General features: G+C 42.6%; 1 protein-coding gene across 1 annotated transcript in view; it reads left to right on the top strand.

Moving 5' to 3' along the window:
* The window catches only part of RPAP1 (RNA polymerase II associated protein 1), a 35753-nt gene extending 21699 nt beyond the window's left edge, over positions 1-14054 (top strand). Inside the window, exons 15-24 of the mRNA XM_058807024.1 lie at positions 648-818; positions 1592-1793; positions 3698-3807; positions 5648-5843; positions 6763-6912; positions 7350-7492; positions 7983-8787; positions 9551-9727; positions 10397-10453; positions 11207-14054. Coding sequence (XP_058663007.1) covers positions 648-818; positions 1592-1793; positions 3698-3807; positions 5648-5843; positions 6763-6912; positions 7350-7492; positions 7983-8787; positions 9551-9727; positions 10397-10453; positions 11207-11362 — 2167 coding nt within the window. The 3' untranslated portion in view covers positions 11363-14054. The remainder of the gene's footprint in view (positions 1-647; positions 819-1591; positions 1794-3697; positions 3808-5647; positions 5844-6762; positions 6913-7349; positions 7493-7982; positions 8788-9550; positions 9728-10396; positions 10454-11206) is intronic.
* Positions 14055-17672: the final 3618 nt, after the last annotated feature.

Here is a 17672-nt window from a genome sequence, read left to right as displayed (position 1 = left end):
ATTTAAAAAGAGTAAAAACTGTATATACTATTTTAGCAGTGTAAATAATGTTGAGGAAAGAAACAGCAGATAATTCCTTAACATTGCAAGATTATAAGTGTGGCTGAGAATCTCAGAACTATTCCCCAGCAAGAGTAAAATCAAAGTATTTTTTTCAAGAGATAATCAGAGTGCATGGAGGCAGAGTATTAGGTAGGTCCCATTCAGATGAAATTGGAATAGCAGTAGTCTTCCTTTGTCATCTTTTTTCTTTGTCAGTTATTTTTGTTATTGTGGTAGTGGCGATGGTTCTCATAATCAAATTTTAACAGTCTTTATAAATAAATTATTTGAGAGTGTAAAGAAGATAAAGCCAGATTCTTCCAGTGGAAAGTGAAGAGCCAATGGGCACAAATGAAAATACAGGAAATTCCACTGAAGTGTTCTTACTGTAATCTTTACTAACTTTACTGTAAAGGTGATCAAACACTGGAGCATTGTTGCACAGCAAGGTACTGAAGTCTTCATTCTTGTAGATTTTCAAAATCCAACTGGATATATCCCTATGCAATCTTGGTCTTGCTGGCCTATCTTGAACAGGGAATTGAAGTACATATGATCTCCAGAGACCCTTTCCAACCATATGCATTCTCTGATTCATACTACAGTGACCTCTACCCTGTGCTGGTGAGGATCCTGCAGTCACTGCCGGAGTTGCTCAGTGGGAAGAGCCCTGCGGTTGAGCTGTCTGTGCAGCGAGCTGCAGCAGTGGTTACTCTGTTGACACATGTGACACAAACAGCAGGATACGCAGCAGAGCTGCAGGCCAAGTTGAGCAGGTAGGCTCTCTAAGTCACCATTTTGTGCATCTCAATAGTTGGCATCCCATCTTCCCTTTCTTTGGTTTGGAGACCTGGCTGTCACCTTTTTTTTTTTCCCCTCATTTTCAGTTGTTTAGTGTCCCACATGTGAGCCCCTGCATGCACCCTGGTGGGGTGTATTCCCTCTGACACAAGGTCAGAAGTAGTGTCTGGTCTGACAGCTATGCCTGCTAGCATGGCCAGAGGCAGGAGTCAGAATCTACATTAGGCTAGGGGGCATAAAGGGCACTGTAAGCCAAATGCCCTGCTGAAAGGAGCTAGTAAGCTGCTTGGAACTTCTCTTGGGAGTAAAGGAAGTAAATGTCTTGAGATTTGGAGGAAAGAACCTCTCTGCAGAAGCCAAGATGAGTCAGGATTAAGAGGTGGTTGGTTTTGGTAAATATCAAAGCAGTAGGATATGTTGCAAACATAGGTACTTTTTCTGGTGGAAAGCAAGAAACTCTTTAACTAAAGCTGAGTACTGAGGTAGCAATGCTGGTAAAGCTAGAGCGTAGCTCAGGGGCAGAGTAGTGCAGGAGAAGAAACTTCAGCTTTTTAAAGTACATTCTACATTTGTCCTTTCTGCCTTAATTATTTGGTCTGGTTTGTGGGACTATGCAAGGACTTTTCCCCTAGTTGTGCTATTGGATATAATTTTCTAGACTACTTCTTTCTATTAAAATTGATGCTTTAGAGAGACAGTTGTTTGGTATTTTTTTGGTATCCTGTGTCATTCTTCCACTGGGTTTCAGCAATAACTCAGAAGATAATGAACCAATCCCACCTCCTCCAGTAGCATGGAGTCAAGTGTCAGGCTTACAGCCCTTCCTTGAGACAAGTCTGAAAAAAATCCTTCAGCAGCTATCCCAGACAGAAACTGGGCAAACTCTCCAGCCTCTGACCACAGCTTGTGTGATCTTCTTGGGAGTTTATTACAGTGCTTACAGCCAACAGGTAAGGCCTGAAAATACAGGCAGTCTTCTCATCTCACCAGCATCAGCTTGTGCATTCCCTCTGAAAACTGGAATTTACAGACAGTACTGAAAAAGATGGATATTAAGGAATCAAGCTGAGCACTGATTTTGTAACCACAGCTCATATCTAGGCTGCATGACATTCAGGGTCACTTAAGTCTGCTAACCCTATACATTAGCAGTGCCAAATATCTGTCTTCCTTTTTTGTCCTTTCATCCTTTGGGATCAGGGTCTCATTCAAGGTGGTGGTGCTGTGATTGTTCTGACTTACTACAGAGCTCCGAAGTGTGAAGTAAATACAATGTAATTTTATTTGGCAGCCGTTCTTGCTAGTGGGATAAATCAAGTCATGTGTTTTTGCATTTGCTTTGGTCTGAGAGCTTACATGTGGACACCTACACTGCAATGATCTGGGTGGAAGATTGAGCTTTAAGGGTCGTGCTGTATGGACTTTGGATAGGAAATAATAAAGTTAAATTTATTTGTTGCACCACTGACATTGAAGGTCAAATTCTGTAACACACAGTTGTAGTATGTGATCATCTTTTAAAGTAAGTGTTCTGAAGGTGACATGTCAGTGTGATGCTGTTGAAGAATAATGTCTTACACTTTAGCTATCTTAAAGATTCATGTTCTAAAGATAAATGCAATTTTCCTCTTTACTGCCCAACTGACATGCCTGAGTTCCAGCTTGGGAGAACTGTGTTGAAGGTGTGGTAATTTAATGGCTGTAGTTATTCACACTGGTGCAACTCCTCTGAAACTTGCCAAAAGCAACTAAGTTTATTAGTTATGGCTGGGGTGGAAACTGCCATTGTCTCTCAAAGATGTCTTCAGGGTCCTGAAGGTTGGTATATTTTACAGGCTGTGGTAACATCCTGAGCATTGCAAACCAGGACAGCCAAGAGTTTAATGTTCCTTTTTAACCTCTACAGATATCCCAGAAGAGTGACTGATGAAACAATTTCTTCAGTCATTGAATTGTGCTGGGTTTTTGAATTCCACTTCAGGAGAAGTTCAGTCATCTACCTCTAGTTAGCTGATTAAAAAAGAAATTGTACATAGCGTATTTGAATAGATTAGTGCAAAAAAAATCAACTTGTATAGTAATTAGATTAGTGTATGCTGGGACCTTCTCTTAATATTTTTGTTAGACTGTTAAAAACTAAGGTTAACATCTTCACAAAAGTTTAACTGATTTCTGAAGGCGAATTTCACCTGGGGTAAAATCAGATTTTATGTAATGGAAATGAATATTTCTGTATCCCAGAGCAGCATTCTAATGAAGATAAAAAGTGTTAAAATTTGCCAGCATGTTCCTTCAACCTGGAATATTGCTTACTAGGGTCAGAAGAATTTGGATGATTCTTTAAAAGCCACAGTTCCTCGTCTGTGCAGTGTTCATCCACAGTCATACTTTGATGGGTAGGTCAATCACACTTTATGCTGCTGATTTTTTGTTTTGTTTTGTTTTCTTTGGAGACCCTCGTGTTGCCGCTCAGATTGCTCAAAGTACTTCTGATCACCTTTGTGTCATCTTCAGTTTTAATAGAAACATGTAGATGGTAGGGAGAGGAGGGTCTACCTAAGTTTTCATTTAGTGACTCTTGATTCCAAGGATCCCATATCTTACTTCCAGCCAATTAAGAATTTCTGGGATGCACTTTAATACTTGAGTGTGAGAACACCTTGAGGTGCCAGCTCTCAGCTTCCACACTATGAGCAGTGAGGCCAGCTCTAACCTAGAGCAGTACCACTCTGTAGGTGATGGGGTCTGGCAAAAAGACAATAGAGGAAGTAAATAAATCAGTCTGTCTTTTTGCTATCACTGGATGTTATGGTCATTCATTCTCTTTTCCTGTCATTCTCCATGTATTTTACAGCCATCAGTCAATCCAGTTGACTGCTTAGAGGAACTGGAACGTTTGACATCAGAGGTGCTGCAGCCCCTTCTCAGCCAGCCAGCGATAGACAGCATGTGGGACTTGCTCAGGTAAAACCATTCCACTGCTAAGATACTCTTGTCAGAAGCTAAAGGAGCCCCATTTCTGTACTGTACTGTGTGACAGCTCTCTCCTCTCTCTTCTCTTTTCCCTGTGCAAAATGCCCCAGGTATGGGAATTGGAGTACAGTAGGGCTGTGTCTACACCCTGCTTTGTCCTCTCACCCCTCACAGAAAAGGCATGATGGCTGCAGAGGTTTGCAGCTCCTCCTTTTCTACTGATGCTGCTGCATCTCTGCTTTGCCATGTAGCTGGGGTTTTCATATCAATTTCAGATTATTTTAGTCACTCTTGGTTTTGATTCTTCTTTGGTTTACTGATCTAAAAAAAATAGCACAAGTAGAATTAGTTGAGTTGCTCTTACATGACGAGGTGAGTGTGTTCATGTACTGTTCATGTGCTCTGTGTGGTGCTGCTTATATGAAAGAATTTACTAAATTGAAATCTTCAGGCTTCTGCAGAGCTTCACTAGGGCTTTGAAAACCCCGGCAGGGAAGTGCAAGAACAGACACCAAACTGTTCTTGCAGACATTTGGATAACATAAACTCTGGCTCTGGGAACAGTTAAGCGCTGCAGATATTCTGTCTTTGCTGTAGAGGGAGCCTCCTTACTAGGCTGTAGCTAATCTTTTGGACTGAGGAGTCTGAAAGGCCTGACTTGCAGTCAGAGAGGCATCCCTCTGCCTCTGACAACATCTGATATAAAGGGCACTTGAACCTTTTGTTTTCAAGTGGTATTTGAATGGCCACCAAGCAGTTTGACCCATGTTCTTTCTTGACTGGAACTGAGCTCTGAAGCTCTTTGCATCAGAGTTTCCAACACAAGAGCACTCATTAGACCCTTTTCTGCCTATCCTGGCAGTCTGAAGACAGTGGATTTGGTCAGGCTATGAAATCTCATCCACAAGAATTCTTGCTGTTAATACTGGCTGGTAAAAAACAGAGTCAGCTGATCTCTGCCCAAATATTTTAACAATTTTGTCTTAAACTTTCCGGGCAGTTTAGGTCCAGGAGTTCAGGGTACTTTGTGAGCCCCACATGTGTTTATCCATCTCCTACATGTAATACCAGTGGTAGAAACAGCAATGCATTTAAGCAATTAGTTTTCTGCCATAGAGTAATGATATGGATCTTTGGCAGGGTTTGCCCTATCACCCCATTACCATTCAGCAGCTTGCTTGTGATCATTCTTCTTTGTGGCGGTCTTACCTATACAGACATGATGTATCTACTCTGGGCCTGCAAGCACTGCTGGTGTGGGAATTTGTAGTTTCACCTGCAGGGAACACACACGCCAGTAGTGGTCTGCACAGTCATGTCCATGTACATTAAAGCTATGTTCTTTCTGAATACAGTTTAAAAATATGCGTTTCATTAGTACATAAAGGGCAGCATTTTTGCAAAGTCAATTTTAGATATAAGCTGGCTTTTTGATGTTGCCTACAAGTTTATTATTGAAATGTCTCGAGTGGGTGGGCAGCCTTATTAGCCTGGTGTGCGTATGTATGTGGGGAACAGTGTATTTTTTTAAATTGAAGGTCCAACACTTTAGTGTATTTGACATCAGAGATGCGTCACTGCATCAGTATTTCTGCTCATCATGACCAATTTAGCTGGAGAGTTCCTGACAAATCCCTGGCATTAGCTTGTATGGCAGTAGTGCTTGATGTACCAGCTGAGACACTGGCTTTTTGCTTTCACTGTCTTCAGGGTTTCCATTTTACTGCAATGTGTGGTACAGTTCAGATAGATAACAACATTTCAACAAGGTAATTCCTCAGCACTATGAATGCTTTTGACCTAACCCCTCTCTCTTTATTTCTTCACACAGGCCATGTTCTGCTTTGTGCAACCCTCTGTCCTGTTCCCCGGCACCGGAATCTGTCGGCAGCATTGCATCTCTGAGCTGCACTGGAGGCAAACCTCCTTTGAGCCTTGTTGGCTCCAAGTCACCTTTCCCTTTCCTCACTGCCCTCTTATTTCTCATCAATAACATCACTCACATTCACAAGGGCCTGACCAGCAAGGTGAGAATAAACCTTTTCACTGCAAATTCTAGGTGAATGATGATAAACTTGTGAGAGAGGTTAGTATTTGTACCTTCCCAGGCATAAAAGAGATGTTAGAAGGACTGTTAAAAGCAAATTGTTGTGCATTTTTATTTTAAAAATACTAAAGTATTATAGAGAGAAACAGCCTGACTTTCAGAACAAATGGGATGAGGATCAGAAAAATGTCTTTGAATTCCAATTTCAGTTGACACCAGGAAGCTGGAATTACAGAGCAGGTGATGCTTAAAGGATGTATTTATAACAAATGTTGAGAAGAGTTGAATAGCTGCTGTTTGGCTAAGCAAAATATAAAACTTGAGTGTCAGTGGAGGAAAAGCATGGTTGAAGCATATATGACAAAGAAAAATGGGGTAATATTAAAGAGAATGAGTGCTACTGAAGAAGGTCCTTCCTACTTTGGTTTGTTCTGAAGTTTTAGAATGAGTGAGTCATGGAAGGTTTCAGATTCTAAAGAACAAATGTCTGAGCTCTAGAAAGATGGAATGTGTAGCATAAGCTTTCTCAAAGCCTTCCTGTGTGACCTTGTGTTGAATTAGCTGATCGACTACTGATGGAGATATCTGGCCAGATGAGGGAAAAACATTTTAAGCCACTGGCCAGATTTCTGCCTTACAGAACATTACAGAAAATGTTGGCAGTGACTGTTGATTGTCTGTGATGGGGATGGTCACGATGGATGCAGGTGAGCATCCATCACCTGAGGAAGAAAAGCAGATGTTTATTAGGCTGTTTTTAAATATGGCTTTTGGAGTAGCCAACAGGAATTGTCATGTGAGAGGAGGTAGGGGAGGGCCTTGGATAGGGTTGTGTTTTGCTTTCCTCCAAACACAAACAGTCTTAATATTATTTGTCACCACTTGTGATTCCTTTATAGTACAGCTCTGTGCTGGGCTTTAGAGGCTTGAAGGATTATCTGCATCAAAGCTGGCAGACTGGACCTCCCTCTGTGACTCCCTCATCTGCGTGGGTCCTGCGCCATGAATATCACCTGCAGTACTTTGTGTTAGCGTTGGCTCGGAGAATGGTATCGTTATCAGTCCTTCCATTTCTTTCCCCCAAGGAACTGACTTCACTGGCAGCTGGTCTTCATGTCCCTGTTCTTTCTTGTACCTGACTTAGGTCTGGCAATTCTTCTGCTGACTTCTATGACCCATTGGCAAATAACATCTTTCCAGTTACTGATGTGGGAATTTAGTTCCAAAATACTTTGGATGGAAAAATTATATTTTTGCCTTTCTTTGAGATAAAATAAGAACAAAGTTTTCAACTGTGTTGCTAAAAAAATCTGACTATCTAAGGCAGTCAGAGGAAGCAGAAATATCTCTTGGTATGAATGCTGCCAGCTCTTGCAGTCTGCCTCAATCTTTCACTTTGCAAGATCTGTGTCTTGTTTGACCCTCCTGTCCGTGTTGATTGTCTTGTTGACAAATGCTTTTATCTGTTGTTTTCTTTCCTGTACAGGCAGGCACTTGTCCGGATTACGCCCAGCATGCCTCACTCCATCACTGTGTTGCCATGGCATTGCTAAGCCGTTTGTTGCCAGGGAGTGAGCATCTGGCTCATGAGGTCCTACTGGATCTTGCCTTTAATCCAGAGTTTCTTCCGTAAGCTTTTGCATTTTTTCCTTTTTCTAGTCTGGCACATGGGAAAACATGGGGAAAATGGGAAAAATACATTGGCATAGCAATTTTGTTGTAATTTTTGGCCTTAAATGGGGCCTGTAGTTAAATTTTATTTACCGGCTTATTCTTCTGGCATGGAGCCTTCTAATCAGGCAAGCACAGTAGTTGCATATTTTTCTCTGATGAAGCACTGTTGAGAAACAGTGTGGAGGGTTTTCATGGCACAGCCTCAGTGTTGCTGACTCCAAATGTAGTTCTGTGAGTTCTGTCTAAATACCAAGGTAGCTGATGCTTTACAGGCCCTCTGTATTAGAATAGCTCAATGATGTAGAAAGTACTGTACTGTACTGCCTGTACTACTCTTCCTGTTCCAGGAAGACTGTAGAGGTGAATAAATATGATATGTTGTTTGTTTGGCATTTCAGGTTTTGTTTGTTTGTTTGTTTCTTAAACTGTTGTCTTTACCTTACAGTGAAGGGAAAGCTGGTGGGCCAGAAGCAGCTGACTTCTCTGATATTCTGCATCTGGGCACCAGTGCCAAACTGGCACAGCCTGGCTCTGCAGCAGCATTTCTTCCAAGGGTTACTCGTGGTGCCCTGCTGAGAGAAGCATACCAGAATCTGCCTTCCATTCGTTCCTGCTACCTCTCCCACTTTGTCCACTTGCAGCCCACCCTTATGCGTTCTCAGGCATCCTACCAAGGGCAGAATTACCTCATCCAGTCAATGCTGCTTCCTGAGGTCAAAGGGCCCATCCTGCCTTCAGACTGGCCATTCTTTCCACTTATCAGCCTCTACAACAAAGTGACTAATGCAGAGACACGTGGGGCCATACTGAACTCTCTCCCACTCGATCTCATCAACACTGTGACCTGGAACCTGCAGTGGGTCTTGTTGCTGGAAACCTGGCGTTCTAAAATCCTCCAGAGCATCCCAACTGCTGCCAAACTTGCACGGCTTATGTGTGTCTTCCTCACTGGCAGTGACCTCTTTCTAGAAGCACCAGTCCACCGCTACACAGCTGCCCTTCTCTCTGTGTATTGCCAACCCAAGGTCCTGGACTCTCTGAACCTGGATGCTCCTCTCCCTGGTTTGGCATCCTTCCATGATCTCTATATTAGTCTCCTGGAGCAATTTGAGGGCGTCTCCTTTGGAGATCCACTCTTTGGAGTCTTTGTTCTTCTACCTCTACAGAAGCGTTTCAGTGTTCATCTGCGTCTCTCTGTTTTTGGGGAGCACACAAATATCCTGCGGGCGCTGGGAGTGCCATTACAGCAGGTAATCCTGGCTTATGGTAATTGCCTGTCACTGTGTATTTCTGTGTTACTGCACTCTTGCCTGTGATTCTCCAACCTTGATTTGTGTGGATATGTGGAGGACAGGAGCTGTGAAATTTCTCAGTCTTCACTGGAAACTGTCCCAAACCTTGCTTGGATTAACTGTTGAGAACCTTCTAATTTATAGAAGGGCTGGTCGCACCCTGTGTTGTGCTAGCAATTACCTTTCCCTTAAATAAGTATTTTCACACCTTGGTGAGAACTTTTTCCTTGTCCATGCATAGACAAATAGTCATTTTCCCTCTCAACCATCTTTCCACATACAGTTATCCTGGAGTTGTGCTCTGCTGAGTAACAGCAAGAAAATTTGATCTGTCAAGTGTAGGACTACGTTTCTTTTGAATGAGCAGAGCGCAAGAGATAGAATTTAGCTGTGCTGTCAAAAATACTCTGTCTTCTTACTTTATAAGTGCTCATCTTATCTGTGCCAAAAATCAGCTGCAGTGATAGGACCAGTAAAACAGCTCTCCATAAAGTTGATGAGATCTTGACAAGACTTTGTCAAGGCACATCACATCAGTCAGGGTGGGCCGTAGCAGCTCTGCTGCAAATGGGGGTCATGCCACTGGGGTAACATCGCGTTACAGGGGGGGATGCACGAGGAAGGGCTCAAGAAGTTAATGACTCTAGAAGTCATTAACTTCCTCTCACCACTTAGACCCTGACAAAAATTGTAATGTTGCCTCTGGATGGGTTTGTTGCAGTTTCCTGTGCCTCTTGAGCGCTACACTTCCCCTCCTGAGGATAACCTGAACCTCCTGCGACTCTACTTCCGAACGCTGGTCACTGGTGCACTGCGCCACACCTGGTGCCCTGTTCTGTACCTGGTGGCCGTGGCTCATGTGAACAGTTTCATTTTCTCCCAAGAAAGCACAACACAGGTGGGTAATGGATAGCAGAGCTTCAGGGCTGCAGTCTTTGGGTTTTGCATCTCCTCTCCCTGTAAGTCCAGTGTGCCTTGCAATGAATCACTGACCTTTGGGACTTGAAAACAAAGATTGTAAGCAAATACGTTGAGGACTCATCAGCTATTTGAGGATCCACATACAAGGCAGCAGCATTTGTTCATTATGTCCTAATGTATTTGCATTAATGGTAGCTAGTCCTACTTAAATCTTTGAGGTCAGCAATTATGTGTTCTGTTGTGTGGGGGGAAGAATAAGAAAGGTGATCACACAGAGAGAGCTTGTAATAGATTTGGCCTCCACCTTAGCAGTCTTAAGGTGCAAAGTCTTTTCTTTGACTTTGCCTAAGTAACCAAGCAGAAGCCCTCCTATGGCCTTGAGGCCTCTGTCAGTGAATAGCTGTGCTATTCACAAGACTTCACCTCTGATCTGCAATTCATCCTGAAGGTTGAGAAGTTAGCTGAGATTCAGATTAGGGAAAGGAGCAGAGAGGCAGGATTTAAGTGATAAGACATCTCAGGCACTTTCTGCTGGAACAAGCTGCTCATCATTATAATGAACAAGTCATCCTGGAGTGCTGTATGCCCCTGGGCAAAGGTGTTACTGCACCATATTAAGGAAAGTACGTGTGTGTTTTGTTCCCAGGAGACAGATGCTGCTCGGAAAAGCATGCTGCGGAAGACGTGGCTGTTGGTGGATGAGGTAGGATTTGTAAGATTCAGCTTGTACTGCTGGGAATTAAGTTTTCCATATATGTTACTCTTACAGACTTATATTTGGCTTTGAAATTTGTGTTTAATTATGTTGCTAATTTGACAATGAGAGGAGATTAGCAGCAGGATTTTGGCCTGGAATATCTGTAAATACGCTTAACTGGTTCTTGTAGTAATTGACCTCAAAACACTGAGACTACTGCAACCTATATGAATCTCCTGTACTGTATTTCCTTGCCTCTTGTCCAAGCAGCTTTATATCTGGATAGCTGGAGATATTAGAGGGATGATTGTAGCACAGTTATGAATAGGTGGCCAGCAGTGATCTTTCTTAACTCTTAGTTGGATGCTTCCCCTGAAAAGAATAGGACAGATGTAAAGTTTCTCTTTTTTCAAGGAGCTTGCCAAAATCTATCCTTTGTGGGACAGAGCTGGGTCATTTGGCCCTCTGTGATTTGTGTCCAGGGTAAATTATTAGATGACACTCAAAAATCCACTTCGGTTTCTGGCAAGAAGTCATTGTGGGGGGCTGTTGAGAAGAAAATGAAGTTGTGTTTAGAAGAGGAAATCTCATGCAAAAAAAAGTGAATTTTAGTGGGAGAAACTTGCCTTTTACAACTCTTCTATTGAAGATGATGTAATTAAATATCTTGGGCATGATGGAATTATGCTATTTGCAGATTTGCTGTGTTGTGTTGGAGATGGTGGAAAAGATTAGATACCTTTCTGTTTCATTTTTCAGACCTTGAAAAAGCACCTGCTGTACTACAGACTGGTGAATGCAGAGAGTCCTTTGGGATTTGACCTTTATGAGCAGCTCCCTCCCATGCGACTGAGGTACCTGCAGAAAGTGACACAGAAAGAAATTACAGAGAATGCACCAGTGCTAGACTCATAGCAAAGCACTTCAGCAAGAAGAGGGCCAAGGTGAAGAATGGAAAAGCTCAATTATACTTCACTGATGAAACTACTTTCAGTTCAGATGGTTTTAGTGTTTTACCTGGATGCTCTTGGCATCTTTGCCTAGTGAGGCACTAGTAAAATGCTCCCATCCCTGCAGAACATACATGCTGTCAAGATATGCCAGCATGTGTGTGACCTCTCTGTGATGGATGTTGGAGCATTTTTCTTCAAGTTGTTCTCCTTCCCAGAGGAGGTGAGAATGTGTCTGAAAGGCATTGGACTGCTGAATAAACTGAAGGAACTGGAAAAGCTGTTTTGTCCACTCAGGCTGGAAACTGGGTTCTCAAGATAATGTCTGTTTTCCCCAGATCCCTCCATTGCTTTTTTTGTACCTTGGATTTTGAATGGTCCTTTTCTCACACTACTCTCTGCAAACAGAATGACAGTGTGACAGGGAGGAATCTGATCCTGAGAGGTTTTTTTTAGCATGCACATACAAGCAGTTTTTCCAAGGTAGTGTTCTGTGCATATGCTCAGTAACACAGATGTATTGTGTCAGACCTCTAAGAAACAGGAGTTCCTAGTGCAGTGGTACAAACACTGAATATTCTCCCTTGGCTTTCAGATGGTCTCTAAACTGCTTTCTTTTCTCTCTTAATTTGGTTACATGTATAACAAGATCAAAAATAATTTTCTTTTGCAGGCCAGAATGCTTGGCAGTAGCCACCCCTCATTAGAGAAAAAAAAAATAAAAATATCTGCTTTAGTTAGAATATGTATTGGTTGCCGTCTGAGAAGAATGCAATTTAAATTTTGAAGTGGAGATTCCTAGCTCAAACCTAATTTTAAAAATGTCTAATTTGATCCCACTTCTACAATTCTGAATTGCAGCCTCGGACACAAGGGCTGCAAATACAGAGCCCTAAAAGGCTCACTACAAGTGCCACATCAAGTCCAGAATTTCCTCTAGGTGTATGCTCTCACTGGGTGTTTTCTTTATATTTTTGCTTGGTCACTCTGGCAGGCTTTTGTTCGCAGAACTTGACTTTTATGAGCAAAACTTTTTAAAGATATTTCTGATGTTTTGTTTTTATGAATAAGTTCCTCTGGAAGGTGCAGGGTGATACCTGGTCTGAAGAGCTCAGCCTCTGTCTTTACCTATCAAACAGGCCAAGCTGGCTTCCCTCTGAAGAAACCAGGCCTGTATTAACCTTGCTCCAGAGAATGTCCCAGCAGGAGTGAGAATCACTGTTAATAGGGCCACTGTGACTGAAATTGTTCGTACAAGAAACAAATTCCAACTTAATAGAATCAAAGAATCATTGAGTTTGGAAAAGAAAAGACCTTGTGTCCAACCATAATACAGTATCTTTCTTTCACCTGACAGTCAAGTGTTGCTGGCTCCTCAAATGCCTGCATAATCATATAGGGCTTAGGGCATTTGTGACTGATACTGTCTTTGTATTGGCAGTTTTCTAAGTGTACCAGTCCCCTTCCTTAGGTTGCCAGAAAATAGCCAATTTCATCTTTTTTTCCCTGTATTACAGATGGGAAATGGACAGAACTGCTGATTCTTTCCAATCTCTTTTTTTTCTTTTCTTTTGTCCTCCCTTTTGATCCATGCTTTCTATCTGCAGCAGTTCAGTGTCATGTAAAATAACAAAACCACAGTGGTCTAACAGGATTTTTTATTGTTGTTAATTATTTTAAAAGTATTTGATGTGATTAAAAGTTTAATCAAAGTCATTCAAGTTTTAATCTGTCTAGATGGTAAGAGCCCAGCAGTTGTCTTTCTGAGCAATGGATGGTAAAATTGAAGGACTCCTAGCTGCCCATTTAGGAGCAGCCTTCTTCAAGGACTTTACCTTTTGCTTTTCAGACCATCAGTTATAAAATCCCTTCCAGTCCTTTGTGGAATGCAAAATTAAATTTTGTAATGTGTACAGGATGTAAATAAATATTTTGATAGCTCTACAGGAGTGTTTTTAAACTTTGAGAATACTTTGAGTCTTTCTTGAATTTGGATAGTTCTCTTTGCAGTTTATCAATATTTTGGGACAGCTGCTGCCTTAAAGAGTTCTCCTAAACTTTGGAGCTCTGTAAGAAAGTTCCTCAAGCCAAAAATTCCATCCTCCTTATCTGGTGGATCTGTAACACATTGTATCAAATCCTGTGTGTACTTGGGGAAGGTGCAGCGTGGTATGGTGTGATTTGACATGTGCCCCAGGTGGGAGGACTGCCCACAGATGGTATTTGAAGTTATGATGCAAGTATCAGCAGTGGAGAGAAGGTAAAGAATGGATCCCAAATATTTCTGCAGGCACAGTGGTACACAGAAAATTCCAAGGATGCTGCACATGTGCTGTGTGCTTTCAAAACATTGACTGTCACTTGAGATGGTACATTAATTTTTTTAAGGCTTTCAGCAATTTTGTATGGGATTTCTCCACAGAACGCTAGAGGGCATTGTTTTATCTAGTTTAAATGCAAGATTTCTCAGCCTCAGTGCTGTTGGGTCCTGAAGAAAAAACAACCACCCTTATACATTGTTGGAATTTTCTGCATTTTTTATTTTTGCATATACTTTTGGAGCAAGTATGGAGAGTTAAATATTTTATGTGGTGGGTTGCTAAGAACCATACAGGGCTTTGACAGCAGGAGCATTTTTGAAAAATCATGGTACAGTGAATGTAAAGTTTTAACATAAGCTGAATGCAGTCAAAGCATGCCCATTCTGTTCATCCAGTTTAATCCTGGTCATGATAAGTGAAGAGATGAAGGAAATTAAAACTGTCCAAAAAAATGGCTGTGACTTCTTGACTCCTTACTGAACGCTTAAGATTTCTTTGAGAAGAAAATAATTCTGCTGAAATAGGACCACAAAAAGGTTCCTGGTGTTGAAGTGGTTCTAACTCAGAAGAACATATGTTGTCTGATATCTCTCATCAGAAGTCAACAAAACCAGCAACAACGGCTGTAGGGGTTCCTGCCTGTCCTTTAATTCCTAAAAAGGGCACCCCATTTTCTGGTCCTTTGTGGCTAGAATATGCTTGGTTTCATCCAAGCTACTGATGATGTCCCATGTGGAAAACAGTGGAATCTCTGTTGGTACAAATTTATCGTGTGCTGGAAGGCAGCAGCAATGTGGTTTTAAAAGAAAATGCCTGATTGGACTGAAGATGAGTTGAAGATAATCCTTTTAGCATTGCTGTTGAGTAGGCAGGTAAGAGGGTGGAGCTGTCAGAGGTTTGCATCCTATGACTTTAATGACGCTTCACTGAATTTTCCTTTGTTATTTTGAAGGGGAAGAAAGAGTTCTCCAATCAGCTTGGGAGCATGTCCTTTTGTGCCTAGAAGAAATGGAGCTGATTTGTGATTCTTCAACTATGTGAATGGTTTGAAGTCCTGGAGTTTAGAATCCATATGTGGTGACTTGGCTCACACTGCTGAGTAGTTATGGCTCCCAAAAAGATGTAAGCAGCTTGGTAGCTGACACACTGAGGTAGGACAAGGCCTGACAGAAGAAAGTAAAGGGTTAGGCAATAAAGAAATCAAAGCAGGACTGAAGCCAAACTGTATGGGAACTCTTTAACAGTACACATAAAACATTATGTAATTGAAGGACTTTCATTCCACTGTATCTTGTCAGTTTGACAGTGGAATTTAATAATCCATTTCTAGACTAATGCACTCTGTCTGGCCACTTAATGCCAGGCAAACCCTAAACACCTTCTGCTGATGAAGTCATGGACAGAGGAAGCCATAAGATGTGGATGTATAAATACACTGTGGGTCAGACAAGCACATCACTTTTAGTGTTAGACATAAAGTAGAGCAGAAAGTCATGTTAATCATTGCTTTTACTTCTTCCTAGTTCTGCAAAATTTTTGGAAATTTCTCACTGATGAAGTGATGCTGCTTCCAGCTGATGGTCATGTTTGGGAGGCAAAAACATGTTTATTCCCCTTGGCCTATGGAAGCTCATATCAGCTTCACATTCACAAAGCTGGCTTTCTGGTGTTCCTTGTTTAAATAATTTTATGGTCATTTACTCGCCTTTTTCCTAGTTTTTTTAAACTGGCTTCTCCTCTTCCTTTCAATGGAGAATGTGCATGGAAGCCCTGCTCACAGAACTGCTGTGTTTCGCATGGTTAAGTGGTGGTTGTAAGCAAAGATAAGTTTGCCACAGTGTGCTCCCCTCCCTGTCTTTATTGAGATAATCTTGAGTCGGGAGCCAGCTCAACAATGCTGTGTTTAGGTTTCTGGCCAGCTGCAGCACCGAGAGCTCCAGCTCAGCTGAGGCCGGTGCTGAAGGAGCAGGCACTGCGTGCCTGTATTGTGAGTCTCCAGCCACTCCTGGCCCCAGCAATAGCTCTGTGCAGGTTAAATGAACAGAGCGCATTTTACACCAAACTACACCTGGCCCATCTTCAGGCCAGTTCTTTATTTGTAGGTGGGGTGTAACCAGCAGATACCAGCAGATGCCTATGGCTCCAGAAAGCAGATGACTGTCCCATTAATCTGTGCCTGGGCAACTTTCTGCAGTATGTTGTTGACTGTTGAGCAACCAGCTCATAAACCCAGTCAGGGCAATAAATATTCCCTGGGGGTACTGTGTATGAACATTAGAACCAAGTCTAAGGCATAGGGGAAAGGCTTGATGCACTCACCCCCTGCCCTGATCCCACCTGGACGACAAACCAGACCAGCGGTGTTACTCCTTGTTACAAAGCAGCAGCTTGTCCTGGCCACAACTAAAATGGGACTTGTGTGATGTACAGGTACTACTGATGTCAAAGCACAGCCCCATACATGACAGTGTGTGCTGAGACCTGAGGCATTAGTTGATGATGAAGGCTGGAGGAAAGTTTTGTGGAACAACCTGGTGCTGGGAGCCCGTCCTGAGGGGCAGCAGCTGTGAGGCCGGGCAGGTAACAGGGAACACCTGGGCCCAGCTCCGACCCTCAGGGATCGCGGGAGGGGCCAGCAGCAGTGGCATCCACGGCAGTAAATGCCGTGATTCGTGCCTTTTATCTGCTTGTCTGGAGCGTGGGTGCCTGGCCAAGGGCTGTGGAGAACGTGGATCAGGTTGGTAGAGTTAAACTATGTGTGTCTTGTGCTGGGACTGGTTTGGTTGTTGTCTTTTTGGGTCTGTACTGACAGCGCCGCCTCAGGTTTTCCCCGGGGAAGGAGGGAGGCCTGCCCTAGTCCTGAGCCTGGTGGCCATCTGCCCTCAGCAAGGGCTCACTTGGGAGTGGTTTGGGGGCTCTGGCAGGATTGTTTGCTATGGGAAAAGGAGGCAGAAGCCCAACCCTAGTGGTAACTGAGGGGACAGGAGTGCAGGTGCTGGAGGTCCTGCCACAGCACCGCCTTGTTCCCTAACCATGGTGACCAGTCTGAAGCTTTGGGCAGGGCCAAAGAGAAGGACTGAGTGAGCTGGTGGGCATGTAGGGTGACTTGGCATTTGCTTCTGGGTCTCTCAGGTTGAGAGGAGTTTTGCGATTCCTCTTCTCTCTTCAGTTTCCTTCAGTACTCCACTGTGTTCCATTTTTCTTGTCCTTCACTAGACTCTCCTTCCCTCAGTTTGCCTTTTTATTTTTAATTTTCCACTGTTATAGCAACTCCTAGTTCCCTGTTGGATTTTCTCACTCTTTTGCAGAAGCAATCAGTAATTCAACAGTTAAACTGGAGAACTGAGATGTTGTTACTGAGTTTGAGGTGGAAGCTCACATCTCTTGAGTTGTTCATCTGAAGGTCTGGGCATTTGTCCATAAATAACATGCACAACATGCCCACTTGGAAACCTTACAGCAAAGAAGTCTGTAACTTTACTTTTAAGACTCAAATTGCCGTCTGGTGTAAGCACAGCACACCATTTGGGTCTGATCTGTGAGATATTTGATGACACTTTAGCAATTAATGTATTGGATCTGTCTTCTGAAAGGGAGACTGACACTTGTGTATCAGGTGACTGTTTCCTGTTCCTGCTTCAACCATGGTAAACTTTTGCCTCAAAAAATGATTATATCCAAAACAGTATTGCAGGTTTCCTCAGTGCATTTTCTTAGCAGCCTTCAGCACAATGCATGTTCTGGGAGAGTCTTTAATATCTTCCAAGGAGCAGGAAGTGCAAAGAGCTCTGAATTAAATTCAGGTATCACATTGCTGGCAGTGAATTGTAGTTTAAGAGGGATGCAACACACCATGATGATACAATGACAATCACTAGGAAGGTATGTTGTTAGCATCTTTCACAAAAAAGCAGCTTGCCAGTCCTGGCATCAATGTATCTTTCAATATAGATT

Source organism: Ammospiza caudacuta, chromosome 6, assembly GCF_027887145.1.
Source record: "Ammospiza caudacuta isolate bAmmCau1 chromosome 6, bAmmCau1.pri, whole genome shotgun sequence".
NCBI lineage: Eukaryota > Metazoa > Chordata > Aves > Passeriformes > Passerellidae > Ammospiza > Ammospiza caudacuta.
This window is presented reverse-complemented; position numbering and strand designations above follow the sequence as displayed.